This window comes from Acomys minous (assembly GCF_964271855.1).
Source record: "Acomys minous genome assembly, chromosome: 13".
NCBI lineage: Eukaryota > Metazoa > Chordata > Mammalia > Rodentia > Muridae > Acomys > Acomys minous.
The window spans coordinates 112,625,189-112,636,468 of record NC_140495.1 but is presented as its reverse complement, the minus strand read 5'-3'; the positions used below and the strand labels follow the sequence as shown (position 1 = coordinate 112,636,468).

Genomic DNA, 11,280 nt, shown 5'->3' with positions numbered 1-11,280 from the left:
GACCTGGCTGACTCCGCTCACAGCTTTCAGTTCTAGATCTCAGGAAAGGATGAGAGTGAGGGGCTCAAGTACAGAGTTACAGGGGCTGCAGGTGGTCAGGTGGACAAAGGGCAGCCAGGTAGGCGGAAAGTGCCTTGCACCTGCGTCTCATCAGGTGCAGCTAGATCTTCCATGGCCTGCTGATGAGGTCCTGCTACAAAGTGTGGTGCTGAAAAACCTTATGTCTAGTGCTTAGGGTATTCGACTGTCTTCTCTACTCAGGAAAGAGGAAGCAGCAAGAGTGTGTGGGGTGTGTAGAGTGCCTCAGTAGGGCCAAGCTTCACTCCTGACACTTGCATCTCATCACCTCAGATTGAGGGACCCACAAGAGAGCAGCTCTAGGGGCTCAGGGTGATATGGCTGGGGGAATCTTGGAGCCCTACAATGGGGAAGATCTGCCCATCAAAGGAAGTGTGGAAAGTATAGATGTGTTTCCTGGTAATGGCATCATAGAAGACGACTCTCCCACAGTCATAATCCATGTAGACGCCCACTTTCTTAGGACTGACCTGGATACTTTCCAGGGCATTGCTATTGGTGAATGGCTGGCATCCGGAGGATGAGACCCTCAGTGCCCATAAGCATCTCCATGCGCTGGAGTTCTGACTCTGGGCCCCTAGATTCAACTCTGTGGCCATGCCCACCATGCACATTCCACCCGAGGTCCCCTGAAGTTCTGCCTCCCACAACTGGCATCCTGAGGAGAGGCCTGGGGAACCCCTCACAGTGTAGAAAGGGTACAAAGGTTCAGGTGTTGCCTGCTTATTTGAAGCTGCTCCGCCAACCATGTCCAAGGTCACTTTCTTTAGATCTTGAGAAAAGGTGAGGTCTGGGTCAGCTGAGGCCCTGTCCAAGGTCACAGGGACTGTGGGAAGATAAAGAAGAGAAAAGAAGGATAGCCTCATGTCAACTCCTCCAATCCCCTGCTTCTCAGCTTCTCATGGTGCAGCTGGAGAGAGAATTTCTCTTTGCAATCTAGCCCATGTTCCCAGAAAAGTCTTGATTCCTGCCTGTTTGTTTTGGTTTTCTGAGAAGATCTCTCAGGTAACCAAAGTGGGGCTGAAACCCGCTGTGTAGCTAAGATGATCTTGAACCTCTCATCCTCCAGCTTGAACCTCCCTAGTGCAGGAACTGTAGATGTGGGCCACCTTCCATATTCCCTACACTGCTCTCCCAGTACCTCTGCCCTCTCTCCATCCCCAATTCTCAAAGTTACCCTAATTTTATAAGGGACCATTCTGTGGGCACAGAGGTACACTCCTGCAGATCATAGTAAAGTTACTTCACAAAGAGGCCCTGAATAATTTGGATTTTGTAACAATGAAGCCATAGCTTCTCCATTTCCCTATTTCTTGGTTCTCAAATGGCAAACAATTGGGGCTACTATGAGAGATCAAGATTAAGCCTCAGTTTCTAAAATGGAGGCCTTGGGGCCAGGGAGCTGACTCATCTGGTAAGGCACTTGTTCCCAAGCCTGATACATGATTTCAATTCTGAAACGCATATGGTGGGAGGCTGACTCCCCCATGGTTTCCTCGATGTCCACACATAGGCACATGTACACACACAAACACACACACAAGTCAGAGAGAGAGAGAGAGAGAATGATGATGATGGTGGTGGTAGTGATGATGATGATGATGATAATAATAATAATAACAATAATAATAAAAGCCTGGTAAGATGTCTTAGCAGGTACAAATGCTTGCCAGAAAAGCCCAGAACTGACAAAGATTTTGGGAGAGAACAACCTCCAAAAAATAGACTTCTGACCTGCACACTGTGGGCCTCACCTCCATTCTGGGCGTACACACACACACACACACACACACACACACACACACACACACACACACTATAATAAACAAGAAAAGAACATATTTAAAGGGAAAGGAGACAGAAAGGGCAACTTCAGGGAGAGCAGCCCACAACTCACCCAACTCTTCAGTAAGACAAATGAGTGTCATCTAGAGGTTTACGTGCTGTGCACAGAGCCCAGGCTCACAGCCAGCTCCACATCCAGAAACCTGGAGTAGGGGCTGTGCTTTGTTCCAGGATGGTGCTAAAGGACGGGCTGCCCCATAAAGGACACCTCAGAGTGCAAGGGGAGAAATAGAGCTGGGCATAAGATAGTCCCAGTTTTATTGACTTGTTCCCATTTGAGGGACAGCAAAGGAGAAAGGAGAGGTCAGTAGAGCTACAGGCACTGCTGAGCTCCATAGGCTGCAGTGGGGACATGGACCACACGGCATGGGGCTAGCACATCAGGGGTCCCTTGAGGGAGGCTAGGCCTTTCCCAGGGAAGGCATAGTTTGGGAAGAAGCATTTGAGAAGCCTGCCTCTCACCCTAGGAAGAACCATCACTAGCCCTTCAGAGTCTGTACAGTCACACAGCCCTTCCTCTCACTCTCCCCTGTGATTTCTCTTTTACTCAGCTTTCTGTTCTTTCCTTATTCCTGTATCTCTCAGGGGAACTGAGAGTAGTCATCCATAAAGGGTGCTCTGCTGGTTCGGCAGCTCTTCCTGGGGACTGGTCTCTCTTTCCCCTGCTGTATCAGAGCTGGGAAAGAACTTGCAGACCTGGAGGTCCTTTGCTTCCCTACAGGAAGACCCATGTGCCACACAGGAATCCTACCTGAGGTGCGTAATTTTGACTTATTCTTCTGTGACAGGGACCCTAGAAATTGTAGACAGAAAATGAACTTTAGGTTGATAACAAGAAGTAATAAATTAAAAGTCATATTGGGGATTGGCAGCTGAACCTGACTTTTACCCTAACTACCCTTGTCAGATGACATCATCACGGGCCATTGTGTCAGCTGTGCTGAGCCAACAGAGTCCGGTTTTCAGCCCCAACCACAGACTGAACTGCCTCCACCTGGGCTTTATGAAATGTTGTATAAATTTACACATTTTCATTCATTTTGAAGATCTTTTAATTAGTGAAGGAGTCACTGTCTCGATTATCTTAAGTTAACACAATAAAACAATTCTATGAGCTTGTTTTTCATTGATGTTCACAAACACTGGGCCTTCCTCAATCTCCCACTAAGGAGAGGACCCTCCCTCTTGTATTTTTTACTTTCCTCAAACAGCAGATCAGCACACACTTACAGATCTCTATTTCCTCTTTATTCAGGCTGTCCAGGAATGGCCTTTTATCTTTTTTTCTTACATCCTTCAGGTTGTCTGTGAGGAGAGAGTGAAGAAAATGGAGAATCCACAGGGGTAAAGCACGAACCCCGACCACACAGCAAGGCTCTGATTGCAGATGCTGGGAGAGGTGGGACTGGAATTTCTCTCCTAGTCTCAGTGAACCAAGAAGACACCAAAGAGGGAGAGCTGCCCTAGGGCCTCCCCACAGTGGCTCCAGTGCAGCTCTTTGCAGAGCAAACCCACGAGGAGCAACTAACATAAACCACTAAATTGTGAATTTTCTACATGCCATTTTGAAAACAGAAAAGACCAGGGCATGCTGACATGCAGGAAGCTGAGACAGGAGGATGACAACTTTTAGGCGATTTCACAGCATATGGTGAGTTTCAGAATCTTTGACTATTCACACAGTGTCTCAAGAGAAAATAAAAGGGGGCTAAGGGATGGCTCAGATGTTGAAAACAGTGTTTTTAATCAGTGGACCCAGGTTCAATTCCCAGTACCCTCTGAAGTTTCAATCCCAGGAATCTGACACTCTTTTCTGACCTCCACATGCACAAGGCATGCATATGATACATGCACACAAAACACCCATACAAATAAACAAAACTTTAGAAAAAGAAACGAGTATCTCAGAATTCAAAAAGCAACAACCAAAAAACATTATTATTTCAGCATGTAGAATAAAAGTTAGTGCTCCCCGGGCACAGTGCTGGGTGCTAGAGTCCTAGCTACTCAGAAGGCTTATCTTCAGTAAGAGGCCACCCTGGGCAAGATGGTGAGATGTAGTCTCCAAACTTTTAATTGCTGTATTTCTGTTTACTTTAGTTTTTCATTACTGCATTTTATGTCTATTTTAATATTATGTCTTTCACAGTCAATGTGTGTTCTTTACCTACACAATAGGAGAATGCTATATTCTGTGCCCAGGGGTACATGTGGCTAGCAGCAACCAAACATACATCCAGCCCCATGCTCACCACCTGGTAGACAAGATGAAAACTGTGAGATTGGAGGTGATTTGGTGCTGGGGCTGTAGCTCAGAGGTTTGTCAAGCAAACACAAAGTCCTGGGCTCCACCCTTAGCACAACATCAACCCCTGGGGAGCCCTGCTACAGCACAGCATGATACATTTCTGGATAAGGATGCTTGGAAAGTGCTCAGTATTCAGCCTGGCTTCTGGGAGGCTCAGGGCTGGCACCAACGAGTTCAGGCAGTGTCTGAGGTGATGGAGGGAACCCTGAGGCAGGAAAGCACAGGAGGTGACAGCCACCCCTCACCTTTGAATTCCCTCAGGCTCTGTGTGATGGAGTCCAGTCTCTCTTTTGCTCTACTGGTTTCTCTCTCCAGATCCTCGGGAATTTGGGTTGGGTTGTTAAAGTGAAATTTCTTACTCCTGTGAAGACATGTTGATCTGAGTCGTGAGTTCAGAGGGCAGAGTGTGGGTGGGAAGGGCCTGTGGGATGGGTTCCTGGGCTGGAGGCAGAGTGAGAAATACAGTCTAGACCCAGTGAGCTGAGTGTCAGGAGCCCAGGTCTGGGAGTACAGGGCTGAGTGAGATCACACCTGAGGAAATGTGGAAGTGAAGATGGAGATGGATGCAGGGAAGGGAAAGGGGCCAGGGAGGCAGCGCAGGAAACCCAGGACTCACCCACTGAATCAAGGGGAATGTGCAGGGGGAGCTGGGAAAGAAGCTGGGTGCTTGGAGAAAAGAGCGGAGCCTTTACCCAGAGGCCACCTGTGCTGTGGACACTTTGGACCTCCCCACCTGCAACCTAAATAGTTTATAGTTGAGTTCCTAGGGCTGTGAACACACTTGGACATAGGTTGAATGTTGTATGTGTGAGTGACCCAGAAAGCACAGTGCACACGGGATGCCCATCATACCTGCGCAAGACACATTTGACGTCCTGGAAAAGAAAGAGAGAACAATTTCACAGCCTCATAAGTCATAAGCACTGAGAGGAAGCTCAGACTCAGCTTGAGGCAGAGAGAAAATGCTGTTCCTTTCTCTTTAGCCTCTCTCTCTCTCTCTCTCTCTCTCTCTCTCTCTCTCTCTCTTTCTCTCTCGTGTGTGTGTGTGTGTGTGTGTGTGTGTGTGTGTGTGTGTGTGTTTCAGGAAGGTTTTGAACTCTAGTGATCCAGGAACTCCCCCTACCTCTGCAGTGCTACAATTACAGGTGTGAGAGAGCATGCCCAGCTGTTTCAGGCTGCGTCTTGATCTTCGCTCATGTTAGCCTTGGACTAGACACAGTCATCTTGCCTCAGTGTCCTGAGTTATGGAAAGGGCTTTGTTCTTTTGCTTCCTAATGCTGGGACCCTTTCATACAGCTCCTAATGTTGTGGTGACCCCAACCATAAATTTTGTTGCTACTTCATAACTGTGAATTTGCTACTGATATGAATTGGGCTGTAAATATCTGATATTTCCAATGGTCTTGAAAGACCACTGTGAAAGGGTTGTTTGACCCCACCCCCCCCAACAAAGGGGTCCACAACCCATCAATTCAGAACTGCTGGATTAGATGAAGAAGAGCAGCAGTTGGTGGATTAGTTCAGGAAATGGGGTAATTAAAACAACAACAACACTTCATACCTGAGCTTACTAGGAGAAAGGGCATGGTGAACACTGGGTCTTAGGGTGGAAAAGCATTAGCAAGGGACAGAGCATTACGTCAGAGACAACATGACTGGAGCAAGGCTTCCCTCTAACCCCTGGAGAGGAGCTTTGTCAAAGTGAGAGCTTCAAGTAAGAAAGATAAGGTCACAGATGAGATGAAGCTCCCCAAACACAGGAAAGTGTCTTACTGTTACATCCTTTCAGGGAAAAATAGGAACTTCTCACAATTTAGATTTAGGAAGCAAAAGTGTGTGTGTGTGTGTGTGTGTGTGTGTGTGTGTGAGAGAGAGAGAGAGAGAGAGAGAGGGGGGGGGCATGGGGGAAAACTGCTCCCAAAGGACTCACCTTTAGTAGCTCCATGGATGTGGCTTGTAGCCTGCTTTTCAGGGACTCAGTGAGCTCCCTGAGGGAGGTGAGCTGCTGCTCAATCACACTGTCATAGTGTCCCATATGCTCAGCTCCCTGCATCCCCAGCCAGTCCAGCCTGGACAGGAGGAAACGCTCTTCCTCATCCAGACTCTGACGCAGGTGCTTGAATTCATCACGGATCTTTAGTTTCTCAAGATGTGCCTGGGCCTGGGGACATGGAAGGAATGTAGAGATGAGGTGGGCATGAGAGGCGTCCTCCATGCCTCCTTTAAGCCCATTATCCACTATTGTTCATTTATTGGCAAAATCTCGCTATATAGCACTGGGTAGCCTGGGACTCACTACCTACAACAAGCTGGCCTTGAATTCATGAAGATCCACCTGCCTCTGCCTCCTAAGGGCTGGAATTAAGGGCATGTACCACACCTGACACCATTCACTCTTTAAGTGTATTTAAAGATTATACCCAGACCAGCTTAGAACACCTTGCTACGAGAGGGGTAAGGGGAGAAAGGAGACCAAATAACTTCCTGTATTCACAGATTTAGGCTGGATGCTTTCATTTATCTTCAAGGACATCAGCCAGATGTGCTGGGGCACAGCTATGCAATCTCAGCACTTGGGAGTGCAGGCAGAAGAGGCAGGAGGTCAAGGCCAGCTTCTATCTTAGGCCAGCATGTACTGCTTGAGCCATTGTCTCAACAAACAGAGAACATCACCATCAAAACCCTAGGCTTCAGCTGTAGTTCAGTGTCTAGAGAGCTTGCCTAGCATGTATGAGGCCCTGGGTTCAATCCCCAGCATTGCACACACTGGGCCTGCTGTTATAGCCCTGTAATGGATCAGCAGCTGGAGGCTATTCTTTTGTACGTAAAAATTTCTAGCTTGAGCTACATAAGATGCTGTGCCTAGAGGATGGAGAGATGGCTCAGTGGTTTAGAGCACCTGTTGCTCTTGCAAATACTTCAAATTCAATGCCCAGAACCTACAGGGTATCTCGCAACTGTCTTAACTCCAAACCAGGGGATCTGACACTGTCTTCTGATCTCCATGTGTACCAGGCATGCACCTGGTATACATACATATACATATTCAAAGCTTTATTCCCATAAAATTAGAGTAAAAATAAATAAATAAAAGATAGTGATAAATGTCAGTGAAACAAAAGCACTAACAAACAACAAAGGAAATAAACAGAAACAAAGAAACTTTTTCAGCTTAACTGTGTTGCTGGAGGTTGGTCTGATGTATTTGGATGCTAATTACTGTTTGCTGTCTTTTAATGTGCCCCAAGTATTGCTGTTTAACCTTGCCAACAAACTTGTTTCTATTTGACCAATAAAAAGCTGATACACCTGGGCAGGGAAGTGGGATAAGAATGGCTCACTGGTCTTTGAGGAGAGAGACAGAGACAGACAGAGAAGAGAGAAGAAGATGGAGGAGGAGGAGAGGTGAGCAGGTGGGGCCTGGAACCACTATGAGATAGGAAAAGTGCCACATGGGCCCAGAAGATGACAAAAACCATCAAATCAAATAAACAGGACCTGGAGAGGTGGCTTAGCAGTTTAAAATGCTCTTCCAGAGGACCTGAATTCAGTTCCTAGCACCTACTTAGGGAAGCTCACAAATGCCTCTAACTCCAGTTCTTCTGGTCTCTGCCAGTATCTGCACATAATGACTTTGACTCACACAGATACATAAAGCAATATATATAAATAATAATAAACCTCTTAAAATGCAAACAAAATCAGGTGGAGATGTCTGCTGATGTCACAGTCTCTGTCTCTCTTTACTGTGTAAGTTTCTAGTTAGATAGGGCTTGGGTGAGCCACTGTGTTCCTTACACTGCCTGCTGTGGCAGGAGAGGCAGGCCTCCCCTCCATTGGTGCAGCACCCTGGCAGCAGGTAGCACAGCCCAGGGGCACAGGTCAGAGACCACACCCTCTGCTCTGCCCCTAGCCACCATGTCAGCAAGACTTTGTTCCCACTTGGAGGAACAATGAAGGGTAGGACTTTCAGCAGAGATGCCTCAGTGTCCTGGGACGTGTTTGGAATATTTCTTACCCTGAACACCATGATTGCCCCGTCACCTTGCTTTTTCTCTTCAATTATTTCCTTGTCCTTTTGCTGCAAATCCTGGGCCTGGGACTCAATCTGTACCTGTAGGGAGAGGGCATTTCAGTCAGGCTCTCCCTCTTGGGAGGTTTTCCCAGGGTGCTGATGTCATTATTAGCAGACCCCCTGTTTTTCTCTCACTAGGACAAGGGGGTGATGGGAAGAAAGGGAATTTTAGTGACTTAAGAAGACATTACTGATGACCATGTGGATGGTGCTTTGGTGTTGGTGTTATGGGGAAAGACTTCCCCTCCTCGGTGCCACCCACTTGTTTACGAGGTAGATTTCATCTGCCTCACAGAGAGGCAAAGCCAGGAGCAGCCAGAGCAGGGACCTCAGGGGTAGACACAGCACTGGCTTGTCTGGATGTCCCAGGCCCTGTTTTATATCCTCTGGGCCTGGCTACAAACTGCCAACTCAAGTGCAAAGAGAGCAGCAGTGGCTGTCAACCGGCTGGAGCAGGCAGCAGCTCCTCTGTCTCCAGGGACTCTGCTCTGCTGGGCTGGGGACAGAGAAGGGCCCAGGTGCCTACCTTGTAGTTCTTGGCAGCCTCATCCATCAAGGTGACATGGTGGGATCTGTGGCGCTTGGAGTCCCGACACACCACACAGAGGAACTCTCCATCCTTCTCGCAGAAGTAACTTAGAATTTCCTTGTGCCTCCGACATCTTCTCTCTTTCCCTTCTGGTTGGATCTCAGCAGAATTCAGAGCCTTGATTTTCTCTGCAAGATTAGCCAATGGCCTATTGTGCCTGAACGTGTTCTTATTCACAAAGCGTTTACAGATGGGACATTGGATGGTTTCTGATGTTTCCCCAACCTTACTGATGCACTGCAAGCAGAAGTTGTGTTCACACTCAGTGATGACAGGGTCTCGTAGGACATCCATGCAGATGGGGCAGATCAGTTCCTCCAACAGCTGGGTGGTCATGTGTAGGCCCTCCATAATGGATTAGCAACGCTAATTTGAAATGTTAGAGCCCAGGACTCCAAGGCAGACACTGGTTCTGAGAAAGGAAAAGGAAACAGGAAGCAGAGGTTAGAGAGACTCTCAGCTGGGGGACTAGAGAAGGACCAATGAAGAGGAGGGGCAGTGATAAGGAAGAGTAAAACTTACATGGGGAAGATTGTAAAGAGATGCTCAGTCTCACCTCACTGTCTCTCAAGAACTAACAGATACTGTGAGTTCCTGCTGCCTGTGAAGTAGAGCAATAGTTCCTGGACCTTGAACGGATTAAACTTATCTTTGGAAAGCAGTTGCAGGAACAGAAGGATGAGGTGTGAAAGTCCACTCAGCTGCAGGTAGGGAGTGGTAGGAAGGTGTGCTAAGCCCCACCCCCCAGCAGAGCTGCCTCCCCACCCTGTCTTCTGCTGGCTTTTCCTCCCTGTCTCTGATGCCCTCCTTTGTTCTGTTTGGCCTGTCTCTCTTTCTCTGTCTCTGTTCTTCTTAGACCCCCCAGCTTGCCTGAGCCGTGGCCTTTGTCTTGAGGAGGAAAATATCAGCCAGTGTCACTCATGTTCTCTCCAGTAGCTAAACATTTCACTTCTCAACCCTTCTCTTGCTCTTTTGTGCCCAGGGGAAAAGTGCTGCTTCTTTCTCTCCCTCCTGGCTCAATTCTCCTCTCTTCTGTCATTAAAAATCAAACTGCTAGTCTTTAAATTGTGTGTGTGTGTGTGTGTGTGTGTGTGTGTGTGTGTGTGTGTGTGTGTGTATAGCATTTCTCTGTTTAGCCCTGGCTGATCTGGAACTTGCTCTGTAGACCAGGTTGGCCTTGAACTCAGATCCACCTGCCTCTGCCTCCTGAGTGTTGGAATTAAAGGCATGCACTACCACTGCCCAGCCACTTATATTTTCAAATAGTTGGCTGCTTTTATGTATGAGGGTGCTCTGCCTGTGTGTATGTGTGTGCACCATGTGCATGCCTGGCTCCCATGGAGGTCAGAAGATGGGTAGGATGCCCTGGGACTTGAGTTACAGATGCTTGTGAGTCAGCATGTAGGTGCTGGGAAAGAAACAAATGTTCTTATCCCTGAGCCATCTTCCTAGCCCCTAATTTATGTTTTATAACACACTGTCCAGGGAATGTGAGAAAATCCTTACTGAGTCCAGTTAGCACTAACCATGTGCAAATGATGTGGTACCATCCCCTGGAGCACAGGCTACTACAGGGCCAGAACCCCAGGAAAAATGGTTCTCCCTCCCCAGTAGCTATCAATTCATTGCCAATAGCTCCGCATGGTGAGGTGGGGCCATCTAGGCTGGAATGGTGACTGGCCTGAACTTCTACAGGAAACCATATGTGCTGAGTTCATGGGTCCAAGGCCATTCCCAGGTCACACAGGGTGTGGACGATTGCTTGGCTATGGCCCCAGCTGCCATTCATTCTGCTTTGCCAGGGACAGTCCTGGATTTACTTTTGTCATGATGCTACTGGCAACAGCACGTCCTGTTTTTCTCAAAGCTATTCCCTAATAATATAGTGGTCACTTTGATCATAGCAACTGCTAAAAGCCCAACACTTTCAGGCCCGTCTATTTAATTTGTTTTAAGGTTGGAGTAAAGTAAACCATCAGTGTAAGGTTGTATAGCTTGCATTCCTACTCAACCATCAGATCTAGAGGCAAAATTTAACTTATTTTTAAATTAAATTATTTCTTTAGTTTAGGAAATTTTTATCTTTAGAATGTATTACTCTTAATAATTTTATAGGTATAGGTGTTTTCCTGTACGTGTCTGTGACCCACATGCAGTACTCTTGGAAGCCAGAAGAGGGCATCTGGACCTCCTGGAACTGGAGTTACAGATGGCTGTGAGCTGCCCCTCTGGTGCTGGGAATCTAACTTGGTTCTTCTGGAAGAGCAGTAAATCATGTCATAGTGCAGCGTATTGTCATTGCTGCTTAATAATGACAGAGGTTGTACTTCCTCTTACTAGTTCTGAAATCATGTCATTATGGGTAATTAATGAAGATTGGCAAAG

At 47.4% G+C, this 11,280-nt stretch overlaps 1 protein-coding gene across 1 annotated transcript; it reads right to left on the bottom strand.

Annotated features, from left to right (window-relative positions):
- Window positions 1-377: 377 nt before the first annotated feature.
- Window positions 378-9,246, bottom strand: LOC311581841 (E3 ubiquitin-protein ligase TRIM31-like; the record flags this gene model as incomplete). The annotated part of the gene is made up of 8 exons (XM_084754360.1): window positions 378-904; window positions 2,675-2,716; window positions 3,154-3,228; window positions 4,477-4,592; window positions 5,084-5,106; window positions 6,162-6,392; window positions 8,250-8,345; window positions 8,833-9,246. 8 exons carry the CDS (start codon window positions 9,244-9,246, stop codon window positions 378-380), a joined length of 1,524 nt encoding a protein of 507 aa, XP_084610486.1.
- Window positions 9,247-11,280: the final 2,034 nt, after the last annotated feature.